Source organism: Epinephelus moara, chromosome 6 (assembly GCF_006386435.1).
Source record: "Epinephelus moara isolate mb chromosome 6, YSFRI_EMoa_1.0, whole genome shotgun sequence".
NCBI lineage: Eukaryota > Metazoa > Chordata > Actinopteri > Perciformes > Serranidae > Epinephelus > Epinephelus moara.
In genome coordinates this window covers 39,483,146-39,501,068 of record NC_065511.1, presented here as the reverse complement: position 1 = coordinate 39,501,068, position 17,923 = coordinate 39,483,146, and the positions used below count along the sequence as shown (strand labels likewise).

Genomic DNA, 17,923 nt, shown 5'->3' with positions numbered 1-17,923 from the left:
TATGAACAGTGGTTACATGAGCCTCAAAACCAGACACAACTCAGCCCTGAGCAGAGTGACCATCCTCTACTGACCAATCAGACTGCAGTGTTCACAGCTCCACCTTTTAGTACCAGATCTGTGTGCTAGGTACCCCAACAGGGGGGGGACCAAACATGGGGACGGTACGGAACGGTTCTGTTTGTACCATCCACAACTTTTCACAGTGGAAATGTAAAAAATGGTCATCGAACTGAAGTGCTCAGCAGAAATGGGGCTTAATGCAGTCATTTCAGATTTCCTTCATTTTCAGGCTGGTTTTGTGGATTTGGAGCTAAATGTTGTGCCTGGAGCACGTTGTGTATTAATGATACTTGTTACCTGGAGAGGTTGGAAAAAGATATACATTTCTTCTCTGTTCCAAAACCAAAATCAGACCGACCCTGCTGTACAGGAACCAGTGAAGGGAAGCAGGGAAACTTTGCTCATATTCAACCAGCTGTGTGGCATCGCATTATGCACGGCATGAGGGCGATGAAGAGAGTGTGTTGTTTTGGTGATGGAGGTCTTTCCTGAGCCTCTCAGCCCTCGTCCTGCACCTCCTGGTCTAAATGTCTTGTCATGCTGAGAGTTTACATCTGCTGGTGCGTTCAGCTGACTGCACCGCCCTCTGCAGGGTCAGGTTATCCCTCTGAGTGTTGCTCCTGAACCAGATGGTGAGATGACGCCTGTCAGGACGCTCTCTGCGGTGCAGGTGGAGAAGGACTTCAGCACCACGAGGGGCAGCCTGAAGCTGCTCACCCTTCTCCATCTCTTCTTCTCTGATATCTCCATCTCTTCAGTCTGACATCTCCATGTCTTTGACCAATATCTTCATTGCTTCCTCTCCATTTTCTCCATCTCTTCTTTTTGAAGATCTCCATCTCATTTTTTAAATCTTTATCTCTTCTTCTCTGATACCGTCATCTCTTTTTTTCCTGATATCTTCATCTCTTCTTCTTGAATATTTCCATCTTTCATGCCTGATTTCTCCATCTCGTTTTCTCTATTTCCATCTCTTATTGCTTCGTATCTTCATCTCTTTTGTCTGTAACTATGTGTCTTCTTCCCGAATATCTCCATCTCTTCTCTAATATCTTCATCTCTTTTTAGTCTGATATTTCCATCTTTCTGGTACCTTCATGTCTTCTTCTTTGATAGCTTTATTTCTTCTGTCTGATATCTTCTTCTCTTCTTCTCTGATATTGTCATTGCTTCTGGTTCTATCTTGCACCTGGTGCAAAGCGTTGCACGATGCAGTGATACTTTCATTGTTAGTTTCAGACTGTTTGCCAGCGCCCACGATGTGTAAGAAGCAAATGAACTTCACCCTTTCTGTGCACCCATGGGTGTGTAGCTCTTAAAATGAATGTGGTCAGGTGCGTAGTGTATTTCCATTCTGAGGCAGCAGATAGTAAGATGCAGGTACATAGGCGGGTTTGCAATGCACATACACTCCTCTTGTTACACACACACAGGGATCAGCAGGTTGATAAAAAAATACATCATTAATGAGGAAAGTATTAATGACGTTCTCTAAAATGGAAACAGAGCAGAGAGCAGAGCTGCTGTCTGACCCCCATTAAAAGAGACACTGTACGTATCTACACACAGGAAACAGCGTAACTTCATTTTAACTCCAGTTTTTAGTTTAGCTGCTTAAATGTCTCACCATATTTACTGCAGTGACGTTACAGCCGCTCTCTGCTCCACTTTGCTGAATGTGCCATGTTAACAGCAGTGCAGCAGGTGCAGACACACCTGGTTTTAAAGGGAATGGGAGATGACACTCTGATTGGTTGAATACATGTCACGCTCAGAACACACCTGTGATTAATTAAGAGACTAAATACAACACCAGTTCCACTTGTTCTTTACTCTGCACCTATTATGTGTCATTTAACTAGCAAAGTGGAGTCGTACACGCCCTAAATGATCTTGCGCCATGCGCCATAGATCCGTTAAACAGGGTCCTTCAATATCCGTCTGATACCTTCATCTCTTCTTCTCTGACATCCTGTAAATCACTCAGTCACTCCTCCCTCTGTGTCTTTCAGCGGAAGGAGTGACTGAGTAAACAAGGGAGAGATTTCAGACACAACCCTGAACTGTGTTTGATTTTGACATGTGACAGCCAATCTGAGAGCAGGATTGTTACCATGGTGATTAGTAAGCTTTAATAAACTGACCCAGCAGCAGATAGTTTGTAGGTAGTAGGTAACCAGAGAGCTGGAGATCTGTTTTTAATGACCACACTGGAACCTTTTACATCTTTAGATAGTGAGACAACAGAACGCTTTACATCTTTAAATATGGAGATGACAGATGATTTTATATCTTCAAATAGAAAGATAACAAAACATGTTTTATCGGTAAATATTGAGATAACAGATAATTGTATATCTTTTAATATGGAGATCTCAACACATTTTTATCTTAAATATGAAAATAAGGGATTTTATATCCTTAAATATTGAAATAGCAGAACATTCTTTGCATTTTATTCTATCTCTGAACAGAGACCATTTAATATCCTCAAATGTGGAGATAACAAGACATTTTATATCTTGAAATATGTATGTAACAGAGTAATATATTTATACTGTAAAATATGGAGATAAAAACACATTTTAAATCTTGAAATGTGGAGATTATAGACCATTTAATATCTTGGAGGTAACGGAGAACATGTATATCTTGAAATATAGAGATGACAAGATATTCTGTATCTTGAAATGTGGATGTAACAAAGCATATTTTATACCTTGAAATATGGAGATAAAAACACAATGTACCTCTTCAAATGTCGAGATTATACACCATTTAATATCTTTAAATATTGTGATAAGAGAGTATTTTGAAATATGGAGGTAATAAATCACATTTCTACCTTCAAATGTGGAGATAACAACACATTCTATATCTTGAAATATGAAAATAATGACATATTTTCTATCTTTAAATATGGCGATAACAACGCTTTATATCTTAAAAATATGGAGGTGACAATACATGTTATATCTTGAAATATGAAGGTGATAGATCACATTGTATTCTTTGAAATATGAAGATAACATCTTGAAATATGGAAATATGAAGGTAACAGAGCACTTTTTTTTTTTTTGAAATATGAATATAATGATATATTTAATATCTTTAAATATGGAGGTAACGGAGAACATGTATATCTTGAAATATAGAGATGACAAGATATTCTATATCTTGAAATGTGGATGTAACAAAGCATATTTTATACCTTGAAATATGGAGATAAAAACACAATGTACCTCTTAAAATGTCGAGATAATAGACCATTTAATATCTTCAAATATTGTGATAAGAGAGAACATATGTATTTTGAAATATGGAGGTAATAAATCACAGTTCTACCTTCAAATGTGGAAATAATAACACATTCTATATCTTGAAATATGAATGCAATGACATATTTTATATCTTGAAATATGAAGATAATGGAGAACATTCTGTATCTTCAAATATGAATGTAACAACGTATTTTAGATTTTGAAATATGCAGCATAATTGTGATCAAACATCAGATTTAAATAGTATATAATGAAAATTCTGAAATGTGTTCCAGGGTTTTTACAGTCATATATATATATATGTGTGTATATGTAAAACTCCTATGTCTGTCTGCCGCTGTGTTTGGAGGTTTGGTACAGAGTGAGGTCATAAATGAATGAGCCTCTGCTGCACTCAGATCAGTTACCTGTCACCTGAGTCTCACCTGAATCTGAGTCCTTATTGTCACCGTGTCCCCTGTGGTTTCATGTGTCTGCCTCTTTTCTCAAAACTCAGGTCTCTCCCTCGCACCCCTCCTCCTCCCCCGTCTGTCTCATGACCCCTCCTCCACCCTCGGTCAGACAGAGGTCTCTTTATTTCTCCCCATCACTGAGCCCTTTATTTATTGATCAGCTGATCACTGACTGTCACCAGATCATTGAACCTGCTTAAAACCACTTTCAATGTGTGACAGTTTACTGATCAGTAATGACGATGTGTTTTAAAAATATTGTAACTACTAATATCTACATGAACTCACAGTGCAGACAGAAAAAGACTTTTATTGTGAAACTCTGCGATGTTAAAACGTCCCTTCTTCTTTTTGAAAATATAAATCTATAAAATAATCCTCAGCCGCAGCCTCAGTCTTATATTTATACAGAAAATGAAGAACTGAAGTCGCTCTCTGTTTCTGTGATCTGATCTGTCTCTCTGTCTCACACACACACACACACACACACACACACACACACACACACACACACACACACACACTTCCTCTTCCTGCCCCTCCTAGTTCAGAGCAGAAGTTAATGTGCAAAACAGTCACAACAGAAAGGAGAAGTTCAGACAGAGGCAGTCAGACAGACAGGCAGACAGACAGACAGACAGACAGACAGGCAGATAAAGACACATCTAATCACCCTTACATGGTATATTAGATTTCAGAGAGTTTACATGTCAACAGATGTTTCATAAAGTCAGTGAATCATTAACTGACGCAGGTTGGTGACTCGGACGATGTGTCATAAAAGTTCTATTCATATTAAACGGCCTGTAACCGGCTGGTTGATGGTTAGCAAACATGATCGGGGGCTGTGATTGTTTATTGTTGTCGGTCAGGTGTGACCAGGTGAGAGGCGGATGATCTAAATGTCTCCTCAGATATAAGTTCAGAGTATTTTCCCTCCTGTCGGTGCGGAGGTGTGACGAGCTGCTGGTTTATCTTCAGTCTGTGTTTCAGACTTCTGATTGTGACTCAACACAGACAGACTCGTCTGATGGTCTGATGATGTCACCATCCCACAGGTTTGCGTTGTGACCTCCACTGTGGATTATTTACACAATACAAAACCCTGTAGCCTCGGCCCTCATTCAGAAGCCTTCATTGAGTGTGTTTACGTCGACACGATAAACCTGATTATGACAAAGTTTTTAGAGTATCCTGTTTATGTATTAGTAAGGTAAACACCATATTCCGCTTATGAAAAACAAGAATATGTTAGTGGGAGTACTCTGAGGGTGCTTTCACACCCGCCTTGTTTGGTTAAGTTCAGTCAAACTCTAGTTCGTTTGCCCCCTAAGTGCGGTTTGTTGTGGCAGGTATGATCAACCTGTGTAGTTGTCCCTCCATTGTGACATTAGAAAGTGTCACATTTATCTTGCAAGTGTACTCTTCTTCAACGTTTGGTTTACTTCCTGGATTTTTCCCACATGGAAATTCTGACCAATCAAGAGCAGCTTTCTCACACAAGGCATTTGATCTGGTCCGCTTGTAAATGCTGCCGTGAGAACACGAACTAACTCTAGGCAATTATACAACTTTGGAACAAAATTAGTCCCTGATTCAGACCAAATCAACTCTAGGTCTGAAAGCACCCTGAAAGAAAGCACAATGTATACGGGGACAATAATTAACCTGATTTCTCTGTGCTCATGTGAACGCTGTATCCTGAACATGATCATAACCAGGATAAGCCTCATAAAGGAGTTATTCACTCATTGAGTGGGATTACATGTGCATTGAGAACAAAATAAGTCATCGTGGTTACTGAATTTACACAGAATTTAAAAGTTAAGCCGTTAAACTTGATACTATACACTAACAGCAACAATCACCTCCAGACAACTGGCAATTGATTTAGATTGCGGAGAAATCTGAAATCAGCAAACTTGTTTATCCCTGTTGTCATTTTCAGCTGTAACTGTAACACTGAGCCCTTAGCCCTTGTCTTGGCTCTTCCCATTGGTTTTTGCGTGTTCACGTGAGGGGAAGTGGTGTCTCTGATGGAGAATTGGGACACCACTTCCCCTCACGTGAACACGCAAAACCAATGGGAAGAGCCAAGACAAGGGCTAAGGGGAAGAAATGGAATTGGTCCTAGGTCTGTAAGGGCTTAGGGCTTGAGTCAATGAGTCTGTAAGGGATCCATTTGGGATTGGGGGAGTCTGACCTATCTGATGTTTCTGCTGTGTTTATTTTATGTACTGTGTTGCTTCGCTATGGTCTTTGATAAACAAAATCTACCAGCACGGAAGCTAAGCAATGTACTGCTGTGGATGGGGCTGCAGCAAAACACATTCTAACCACCTGAGAAGACACACCTAGAAAAAAAAATCATTGTAAGTGTACACTCTGTCTGGAATATTTTCATATATTTCATAGCCTGACGTGCACCTCCCCAGACATGCAACTACATGTCATAGTGACGCAGACCTCCTGTCTATGTTTGTAAGCTGAAACCATTTCCCTCAGTGGAAACAAAGCTTTTATTTTCTTTAATTTCACAAATAAGAAACAATAAATTGTGAAGACAATAAAGCCTCCACAACATTTTAAGTATTGTGTGTAATTTATCCTGGCTTCATATGAGCAGAGGAAATCTCCGCTTGTTGCTAGGCTAATTTATACAATGTATAATGCCATCGGTTTGTGCTAATAATGTTAGCATATTATATTTATTTGAAAAACATGTTTAGTATAAGACAGTTGTTTTGTCAGTGAACCTTGTGAGTTGTAATGGAGCCAAATTTTATAATGTTGCCTTTGTTAAATGTTGCTGTTGTCCCTGGTTTTATATGAGCAGAGGAAAAGTCTGCTAGCTGCTAGGCTAATTTATACAATGTAAAATGCCATAGGCTTGGGCTAAAAACATTAGCATGTTGTATTTGTGGGGAAAATGTGTCCAGATAAAGACAAGTGTTTTGTCTGTGAATGCTGCGAGTTATAGTGAAGCTGATTTGTGTACTTGTGTTTGAAATTGTCTCTATTAAGACATGTTTAATGTGTGTTTTGAATCAACTAAACTTTACAGCACTACACTGAAAATGACATTGATTTTACTGAGTGGGAAGTTTTTTAGGGCGCCCCAGTGAAGCAGTGTTTGCTCAGCGCTGTTTCGATTTCATGTATGTGATGCAGGGGTGCTCTACCCAAAAGTTACTGTAAACAAACATTGTGATTCTGTCTATTGTCAGCCACTATTTATTTAAGTGTATCTACAGGTGTATCTATTCCGCTTGCCGTTTCGCTTTGCCGTATTTGCATTTTTTTCAGCACAGTGTCCGCACTTTTCTTAGCTTCACCTTGGATGCGTGCTGCTCACTGTCTAGAACCTGACTGCCATCTTTTTATAAAGTCCCAACCTAACCTTTGTGCTGTGCCCAGGAACGTCCTGAACACAGCACAGTAAAATGAAAATAAGAAAATCCGAACACCTGTTGTTAGCACTTAGCTCTGTGATTGGACGTCTTTTGCTGAAATGCACCTTTGGAGCCATAGTTGACATCTACTTCGGAGTTTTTAGTAACGGTTTTATAGCCTTCGTTCCTTATTGGTTGCCATAAACACTGGCAGAACTGTATCTGCTAATGAAATCATCCTAGCATTTAGGTCAATCTGTGTGTAAACACAACCTCAAAGAGCTGCTACTGTAGCATGACTGCAGACTGTTAGTCTGGGTTACCCACAATGCCTGTCTGTTTGTTCCTGTCTATAAACCACAGTTGTGTAACTTTCAATCCATTTTTAGATTCAGTGTGGATCATCTGATTCTGGGAGTTTATCATGAATCTCTTTAATGTTTGTTCTGCGTTCAGAGCAGCAGTGATACAGTCGGAGGTCAAAGGTCATCCTGCTGACGGGGCTGCTGGTCCCTGTAGTTTCCACCTGGACTACAGCTCCCATGAGGCCATGCTGCTGTGTCCTGGAGCGGAGCGTCTGTCTGTTTTGAGTCTGACCTTCATCTATAATTCATATCAGCAGCAGCATGCCCCTGAGCAAGGCATCCGAGACAGCCAATCAGATCACAGGAGGTGCTGAGAACACACTGCTGTAGTCACATGACCTGACTGTGTGTTCAGTCTTTAAACCTAAACTCTCTGTGTTGTGTTGAAGTTTGAATAAAAGTCAGTTTACATGTCCAGCCAGTAGTCCGTTGTCGGCCCATAGTTGGTTCTCTGTTGGCCTGTGGTTAGTCTTTCGTTGGCTTGTAGTTGTTCCTGTCTCGGCCTCTGGTCGGTCTTTTTTTGGCCTGTAGTTGGTCCTTTGTTGGCCCATAGTTGGTCTTTTGTTGACTTGTGGTTGGTCCTTTGTTGGCCCATAGTTGGTCTTTTGTTGACTTGTGGTTGGTCCTTTGTTGGCCTGTGGTCGGTCTTTTGTTGGCCTGTGGTTGGTCTTTTGTCGGCTTGTAGTTGTTTCTGTCTCGGCCTCTGGTCGGTCTTTTTTTGGCCTGTAGTTGGTCCTTTGTTGGCCCATAGTTGATCTTTTGTTGACTTGTGGTTGGTCCTTTGTTGGCCTGTGGTTGGTCTTTTGTCGGCTTGTAGTTGTTTCCGTCTCGGCCTCTGGTCTGCCTTTTTTTTGGCTTGTGGTTGGTCTTTTGTTGGCCTGTGGTCTGTCTTTTGTTGGCCTGTGGTTGGTCTTTTGTCGGCTTGTAGTTGTTTCTGTCTCGGCCTCTGGTCGGCCTTTTTTTGGCCTGTAGTTGGTCCTTTGTTGGCCCATAGGTGGTCTTTTGTTGACCTGTGATTGGCCCTTTGTTGGCCTGTGGTCGGTTTTTCGATGGCTTGAAGTTGGTCCTTTGTTGACTTGTGGTCGGTCTTTCATTGGCTTGTAGTTGGTCCTTTGTTGGCCTGTGGTTGGTCTTTCATTGGCTTGTAGTTGGTCCTTTGTTGGCCTGTGGTCGGTCTTTCATTGGCTTGTAGTTGGTCTTTTGTTGACTTGTGATTGGCCCTTTGTTGGCCTGTGGTCGGTTTTTCGATGGCTTGAAGTTGGTCCTTTGTTGACTTGTGGTCGGTCTTTCATTGGCTTGTAGTTGTGGTCCTTTGTTGACTTGTGGTCGGTCTTTCATTGGCTTGTAGTTGGTCCTTTGTTGGCCTGTGGTCGGTCTTTTGTTGGCTTGTGGTTGGTCCTTTGTTGGCCTGTGGTCAATCTTTCGTCTGCTTGTCATCTGTCCTCAGAATAAAAAGTTTTTAGATTATAACTTTTATTTGAATGATATTTGATATTTAATTTTACTTTGATCCTTAAACGTGATTGGTCAGTACTCACAACAAAGTATTTTACTGAGATACGCGTTTGTTAAAGCTGCTTAAAGTTTCCTTGTTGAGAATTAAACCAGCTGATTGGTTGTTTTCAGGTTGTCTCTCTTGACTTTTCACACAAAATGAAACCTTTCTCAACTTTCCCATGATGCCCTGCTGCTTTCTGCAGGTTCAATTCACAGTGAATAAACTCCTGTAGTGCCTCCAGTGTTCGAGACCAACAGGATCAGGATACCCCCCCCTTTCCTCCCCGCAGTAGACAGTAGACAGGAGGTCTCCAGGTATTAGACTGCCCCCTCCTCCCCCTCTGTTCAGTTCTTTGTTCTCTGCTCTGTGTTTCTATACAGAGATACAACACGGCTGAAACTGATCTACATCATTCATTCGTTCATTCAATCACTCACTCACACAGGACCCCTGTGTCTGATTTACTGAACCTGTGGTCACATGACACTTAGATTAACCCGAGTGTGTAAATGAATGAAGTGAAACAAAGAGACATCAGTGATCAAATAAATCAATAAAACTAACTGATCGATCAGAGTCATAGAATCAATAACATGTCTGTCTGTCTGTCTGTCTGTCTGTCTGTTCAGAATAAGGAGAAGGCGCGCCTGAAGGAGCGGGAGAAGGAGGCGCGAGAGAGGGAGGCCAGGTCCAGCAACGGTCACCTGTTCACCTCCCTGACGGTGTCCTCCACCACCCTGTGCTCCTCCTGCAACAGGAGCATCACGGCCAAGGAGGCGCTCAGCTGCCCAGGTAACATACACTATATATACTACTGATGTATACAGTATGTTTACTTACATACATGTACTACTTACTCACACACACACACACACACACACACACACACACATATAGTATATACATAAACATATAACAGAGTAAATACATACACACAACTGTTTATACAAAATATAACAACATACAAAATACACAGAAACACAACACATCCCTGTGTGTGTGTGTGTGTGTGTGTGTGCGTGTGTGTGTGTGTGTGTGTACGTGTGTGTGTGTGTGTACATGTGTGTGTGTGTGACAGATGGTGTGTTAATCCTCCTCCTTCACAATGAACAGATGTACCTCTTCAGATTAACACACACACATTTCAGTGTGTGACCATGTCTGTTGTTCTGCTCTGTGATTGGCTGCTGGGGATGAACCCTGAGAACTGGGTCGAGGGGACACATGTGTGTGCGTGTGTATATGAGTGTGTTTAATGTGTGTGTCTCAGTTTAGTTTATGTATGTGTGTGATCAATGTGTGTGTGTGTATGTGTTTCGTGTATGTGTGTTGTTAGTTTATGTGTATTTGTGTTCAATGTGAGTGTGTTTAGTTCATGTGTTTGTTTAGTGTGTGTTTTTATTGTATGTGTGTAAAATGTGTGTGTTATCGCTTATGTATGTGTCTTTAATGTGTGTGTATTCAGTGTGTGTGTGTGTGTGTGTGTGTGTGTGTGTGTGTGTATGTTTAGCTTCATTAATTGATAACTCCTGAGCGGTCTGATAATTGTCTTTATATAAATCTGTGACATCACAGACGGAGGAGACGTGAACACACGTTTATCTTCAGTAAATATGATGATGGACCTTATTAATGTTTCCAGAGACACTTGCGTTTATATCACCTGAGGGAAAACACCTGTAAAGACTTTATAAGTCACAACCTGTTCGTACTGTACTTCTACTTTAAAGTATTTAATACTGATGATCTTTATCCACCAAAATTAGTGCGTGTACACAGGTTTTTTTAAAGCAGGAAAACCTGTTAAAAAATAGGCGATAGACTCTTTTAGAAGACTAGAGTCGTGTCCACAGCTGTGCAGGAGACGAGTCTGCCTTTCTGTTTTGTTTCTTTTTTCTGGTGTGTCATGTTCAATGTTACGGATGTGCCAGAAAAAGGGTAGTAAACAGAAGGAAGCAGCACAGAGACCAGTGAAAATGTTAAGGTGCTTTCACCTCGCTGCGTGGTTACCGTGCTGACAACCGCCTGTGTGCAAGAGTGCTTTTAAAAGCTGCTGCTGCTGCTGCTATGGTGCACAGCTGTGATGACAGGCAGCTGCTTTGTTGAACACTGGCAGGAGTGTGAGCTAGCTTGTAGCTACATACTGTAGTAAGACAACGGAAACCACTGACGCCACCAAATATTTCCAAATTTGGACAATACATCATCTGAAGTTTGGTGGAAATGTTTCCCAGGCCCACGTAAGAGCGGTATGAACAGTGGTTACATGAGTCTCAAAACCAGAAACAACTCAGCCCTGAGCAGAGTGACCGTCCTCTACTGACCAATCAGACTGCAGTGTTCACAGCTCCACCTTTTAGTACCAGATCTGTGTGCTAGGTATCCCAACAGAGGGGGGACCAAACATGGGGACGGTACAGAACAGTTCCATTGGTACCATCCACAACTTTTCACAGTGGAAACAGAAATAAGCGTACTGAACTGAACTGCTCAGTGGAAACGGGCCTTTGCATCACTCATGGTTCCTCTTGTGCTGGGAGAGTACCTACTCTGTAATAGGAGCTAAAAATATCCCCTTAAAATCACGTTCTAAAAACTGTGATCATTCCTACTGCTTATAGTGGGGACACAACACAAAGGAGGGCTTCTCAAAACTATGACAAAGTTCCTACGATCTAAAAAAAACCTATTACTGTGATGTCAGCAACTAAAACGAAGACCGTGTGAATTAATACCGTCGCCCACTAAAGATGTTGTTTCAGATCAACACTGTGTACACGTCACTCAGAGATGTGATCATGTTTGATGTGAGTGGATCGACCCACATTACAGTAACATGAAGCAGCAGCACGTTAAATACCAGTGATTAATAAGCTGCTGCTGATAAAATCTTTATACTATAATCAGCAGGTTTCACTTAATGTGAACCAGACATTACTGAGAACGTTTCCAACTGGATTTATGGAAAGAAACACAAACAACCACAAACACTTTACACACAGACACACCCAACATGTGTGTGTGTGTGTTTCAGTCTGCAGACTATTTTTACCTCCTCTTCTGCCAGTTAGGTTTTTTTCAGCAGGAATGTGGACTGAGATTTTTTGAGGTTTTAAAGGCAGGGCTCCAGACTAACTTTTCCACTGGTAACACTGGTGCTTACAACTTTCCTTTTTCTTTATTTTATGTGAAAGGGATGATGCAATTTTACATCCAGTACAGAGTATGAGACTGATGTGTTGCACACAGAGTTTATAGCTACTACTGATTTTAAATTCTTGTCCCTAGTATGGACTTTACACGTAGACCCACAATGTTATTAAATATGTCCAGTTTTAAACATCATAAAACCACAATAGCCTTAAAACATGGAAGGCACAATAAAATACATGAACCACAGTACACATACCACAGTACATACATCACAACATATACCACAAGTTGGTCACCCCAGCACATGATTTGCTTTCACCCTTATTATTTTATTTTATTTTTAATTGGCTAACCAAAATAAATAAATAGATATTTGAATGCTTAGCTACTTTGGCTCTGATGGCCCCGCCTCTCTCTGTCTGCAGTTACCACTCTGTAGCCTCGCTCAGTGTCCCTGTCCTATCAACACTGAAGGCTGCCGTGCCACAGATGGGCAAAGACGAATGCAGACCGGAGCTGCTCTGATACTGAACCATAAATCCAAACTTAACATAAGAAAAATCAAACTTTCTGTTGCTGCCTTTACATAGGTTAGATGCAGCACTAAATTACATGTGCATGAGCTAGCACATCAGCTAACATCCAACACCGAGCCAGTAAATGATCCCAACAAACACTGACGCAGAAACAGCTGGGCTCTGTCGTTAACCTGTTAATAACTGCTAGGCAACAGTTAGCCGTCTCACTGTGTGTGTGTGTGTGTGTGTGTGTGTGTTTGTGTTTGTATGTGTGTATGGGGAAGGACTCGCTCCCGCAGCGGCAGTTTCATGTCTCATGATAAACGGTGAGAAAGTGACAGCAGGACAAGGAGGCGCTGAGTGAAGCTTTACACTGCACAAAGTTTTACAATGAAATTAGATTTTACCCTTTTGTCAAGTCATGTTAACATGTGGGAGGTCGGGCAGTGGCCATACATTGAACTAATACTGTTGTTCAAATGGAGTACTCGAGTACTCATGCCCGTCTCTAGTTCACTCTGCATCACACACTCACATGAATGCGACAAAGTGAAATTTTAACTCGCACACTCACAAAAAGTGGTTACAGTCACAACCATGTTGGTCGCAGACTTGAGCCCTGAAAGGTCCTTGAGGAAGTTCTTTGGGCTCATGGAAAAGGTTTTGGGGATCCTTGCAGAGCTTTAAGGGTCATTGAAGAGGTTCTAGGTTTTCTAATGGAGGTTCAGGAGCTGAGTCCACACACAGTGATCCGTCTGCAGACTCATACTGTAGCTAACGTTATGTGATGAATTTAATCATGGGGTAGCCTAACGCTGTTATCTGTTGTCAAACAGTGATACTAAAAATAACTTAATGAGCGTCTTAAATGCTGTTGTAACATCATAATATTACCGTATGTATTATTGGAGGCTGGCAGTGGTGGGTCTTGTCTATTTTCTCATCTACTTATTCTTCTGTTTAACTGTAAGTGGCAGCTGGCGTTTAAGTGGCATATGTGCCCCCCTCTCCTGGCGTTTGCATGATTTAATCATATCGAACATTGCTCAGCCCTAAGTTGTGGCAGGATTTTTTTTGTCCTGGAATGTTTCATGGAATGACTTTTTGTCATTTATAGTTTTGTTTCATGACTTTTTGTAAGTTGAATGCTTTGTTTGATGACTTTTTATCTTGGTATGTTTTGTGGCAGGTACTTTTTGTAGTTTAATGTTTTGTGGCAGGACTTTTTATCCTGGCATATTTGAAGCAGGACTTTTTTGTCTTGGCATGTGTTGTGGCAGGACATTTTGTCCTGGCATATTTTGTGGCAGGACTTTTTTATAGTTTAATGTGTTGTGGCAGGACCTTTTTTCTTAGCATTTTTTCATGGTTGGACTTCTTGCAATTTATAGTTTGTTGCAGGACTGTTTTGTAATTGAATATTTTGTTGCAGGACTTTTTGTGGTTGAATGTGCAGCTGCAGAATAATTTGCAGTGTAAAGATTTTTGGCCATAACAGGCCCAAGTCTTTGTAAAAGCTTTTATGATAGGATGATTTCTTAAAAGATATTTTTTGGCTGCATTTTTTTTGTGGTTACATGTTTTGCTGCAGAATGTTTTGCTGATTGTGAGCTGCTCACTCATCACAAAGATTGAGAAAAATACCAGCGTACAGTTAAATGTCACAGCAGGCGAGCGTGGAGGCTGATTGTTAACACATGTCCTGAATGAACCAATCACTTCACTGCGTTCAGAGGTTCACACAAACTGAACTCCCTGATATTTTATATCAGGATCCAATCAGCTCAGTTTATCAACACAATGTTTGGTTTCTACATGTATGTAATATGATATGAATACAGACTGTTGCACAGCAGACTTATTGATCTGATTATTTATATAGAAACAGTATCATAACAACAGATAACCTGATCAGTACATCTCAGTACCACTGGATTAAACAAATATGCAATATGAGTAACATTTTTCTGTCTGTCTGTCTGTCTGTCTGTCTGTCTGTCTGTCTGTCTGTCTGTCTCTCAGCCTGCAATGTCACCATCCATAACCGCTGCAGAGACAGTCTGGCCAGCTGTGCCAAGATGAAACAAAAGGTAAGACCTGTCTAATTTATTCATAAAGATCTTTTTAAATCAGATGTTACAAAGTGCCTCATAACACAATAAAAACAGATAAATGAAGCAAGTGTAAAAACAATGAGGTAACTGTAAAATAATAAAGTGGTGAAAGAAGGTGATAAAAAACAAATATATATAATAACATATTTCTTTACTGATTACCTGTCTGACTGCCTGTCTGTCTCTCTCTTTAATAGCAACAGAAGCTGGCGTTGGCGAGAAACAATTCAGCTCTGCAGAATGTCGCCATGCGAACAAAAAGTGAGTCAACCTGTCTGTCTGTCTGTCTGTCTGTCTGTTTCAGTATCAACCAGAGTCCTCATCAAATATCAGTTTCTTTTTTAAAGGTGATGACGAAGAACTTTTTATCTTGTCTTCTGTTTCAGTTCTCTTCAGGAGTTTCATCATGTGTTTTACTTCTTTTTTTCTGTCTCTTCAGCTCCGATGATGAAGGAGCGTCCGAGCTCGGCCATCTATCCCTCAGACAGCCTTCGTCAGTCGCTGCTCGGGTCCAGAAGGGTTCGCTCCGGCCTCTCACTTGCCAAGAGCGTCTCCACCAATAACCTTGCAGGGTGAGAGTGAACAGCCACCTGATTGGATGTTGAATGTAAAATACAGTATGTTTTATATTTATATATATCTCTTATCTCAATGCCAAACACTGCATGGTGGTGCAGTGTTTGGCATTGTTGTGGGAGGTTGAACCCCAGGGTGGGGGAGCCCTTCTGTGCAGAGTTTGCATGTTCTCCCTGTGTCAGTGTGGGTTTCCTCCAGGTGCTCCAGCTTCCTCCCACAGTCCAAAGACATGCAGGTTAATTGGTGACTCTAAATTGTCCGTAGGTGTGAATGTGAGTGTGAATGGTTGTCTGTCTCTATGTGTCAGTCCTGTGATAGTCTGGTGACCTGTCTAGGGTGAACCCTGCCTCTCACCCAATGTCAGCTGGGAAATGCTCCAGCCCCCACATGACCTCCAACAAGATGAGCAGTTACAAATAATGAATTAATTAATTTATATATATCTCTCACCTGTTCGTCTCTCAGTGTGACTGAGGACTCTATAGGTCTCAGGAGGATTCTGTCTCAGTCCACTGAGTCGTTGAACTTCAGGAGCAGGACCTTGTCCATGGAGTCTCTGACTGATGACGGTGGGTTGTTTTTTTATCACCTCTTTATAATCATTTAAAGGTCCAGTGTGTGAGATTTAGTGGTAGTAGTAGTGAGGTTGCAGAACTTCTTCCATGTGCCAAGCGTGCAGGAGAACTATGGCGTCCGACATGAAAACACAAAAAAGCAAATGGGCCTGTCTAGAGCCAGAGTTTAAACTGTCCATGCTGGATGACTGAAGGACAACATGGCAGACTCTGTAGAAGAGGACCCGCTCCGTATGTAGACATAAACGACTCATTGTAAGGTAACAAAGCACAACAATTCTTTTTTTCAGGGGATTATAAACTAATTAAAACACAGTCATGAATATTTCATACCATTTCTGCAAATAGGTGCCCCTGAATCCTACACACTGGACCTTTATTCTCTCAATATTATCCTTATTATTACTGTTTATATCATCAGACAACATTTGATCACAGGATCAGTTAAATATTAATTTGATATGGTCACTATTTTTGTAACACGCTCCTCGCAGCACCAGCAGGAGCTGCAGGCTGGTAACACCAGACACCAGCTGACAGGATTCATAATGAAGCTCTTCAATTAGAAAACAATCAACAATATTAAAGTCATATTTGAATGTTGTGTTATGTGTGCTGTGCTGTAGGTGAGTGGTGGTGGAGCTCCCTGCTGGAGGAGCTGCAGGTGGAGGGCAGCTGTGTTCAGGCCGACAGCTGGAGTCTCGTTGTGGAACCAAACTTCTTGCAGACGCTTCATAAAGACCTCATAAAGAAACAAGACGTTATCTACGGTATGTATATCTCATATATCTATATTTATATCACTATGTATGTATCTATAAATCTGTGGTTGTATATGTTTCTGCCGCCATGACGACTGCATCAGAATAAACCAGGGCCTTTTCCCTCAGAGTTGATCCAGACAGAGTTCCACCACGTGCGGACGTTGCGGATCATGGAGGGGGTGTTCCGGCGGGGGATGCAGGAGGAGGTGATGCTGGAGGCGGGCGTGGTTCACACCATCTTCCCCTGCCTGGACCAACTGCTGGAGTGGCACTCAAGCTTCCTGTCGGAGCTGCTCAACAGGAGGAAGGAGGGTCTGATGGAGGGTAGCTCAACCAACTTCACTGTCCGCAACATCGGTGACCTGCTGCTCAGACAGGTACGGCAGCTCTGGTGACTCACAGAGGGCGCAGACAGGTTGTTATCAGGGTCATCAGGGTGTCACGAAGGTCAGAGGTTAAAGAGCAACCTCGGATTTTTATATTTACATCACTGAGAACTGAGAGACTTTGTGTTCATCTGTTGTTACAAAGAACAAAGAAGTTCATCATCTTTTAAAACAGGCCAAAGTAGTGAAACAGCTCCACCTGCTGGACACTTTCAGTCATTACAGTTACTGTGAACTGGGACCTGACAAGTTTCTCAGGTGCTTTAACACACGGGTAGGCAACATTTATTAAGAGCCTTTTTAAGAAAATATTTTACGAAAGTTGGAAAAACAGCAGCACCTAATGTATTACATTTAAGTGGTTAAAACTTAAATTTACCTTCAGTAAAACTGCAGAAATAATATCAACTAAATCCACTTAAAATATCATCAATATATTTATTCTGATCAGTGGCTCCTTAATATTTATCACAGATACTTTTGACAGCTCTGTGTATTTTGAGTCTATAACAATACTTCATATTTAACCAGCTGATCATGTTTCAATATTTATCTTATTGTGATATTTACCGTAGTCCCTCTAAAATATAGTACAAGTATATAAAGTGTAAAGTTGCAGAATATAATGTTGTGTTCTGTGTGTGTGTGTGTGTAGTTTTCAGGTCAGTGTGCGGACGACATGAAGAAAATTTACGCTGAGTTCTGCAGTCGACACCCGAAAGCTGTGAAACTCTACAAAGAAGTTTTAACTCGAGACCGACGACTGCAGCAGTTTATCAGGGTGAG

The 17,923-nt window shown here is 41.2% G+C and overlaps 1 protein-coding gene across 2 annotated transcripts in view; it reads left to right on the top strand.

The window, feature by feature from the left end:
* arhgef2 (rho/rac guanine nucleotide exchange factor (GEF) 2) overlaps nt 1-17,923 on the top strand; it is a 33,699-nt gene that overhangs the window by 1,979 nt on the left and 13,797 nt on the right. For both annotated transcript variants that reach the window (XM_050046457.1, XM_050046456.1), the window contains exons 2-9: nt 9,681-9,843; nt 14,745-14,812; nt 15,034-15,097; nt 15,276-15,408; nt 15,878-15,981; nt 16,614-16,757; nt 16,878-17,128; nt 17,793-17,918. In XM_050046457.1, the coding sequence (XP_049902414.1) occupies nt 9,681-9,843; nt 14,745-14,812; nt 15,034-15,097; nt 15,276-15,408; nt 15,878-15,981; nt 16,614-16,757; nt 16,878-17,128; nt 17,793-17,918 (1,053 nt within the window). The remainder of the gene's footprint in view (nt 1-9,680; nt 9,844-14,744; nt 14,813-15,033; nt 15,098-15,275; nt 15,409-15,877; nt 15,982-16,613; nt 16,758-16,877; nt 17,129-17,792; nt 17,919-17,923) is intronic.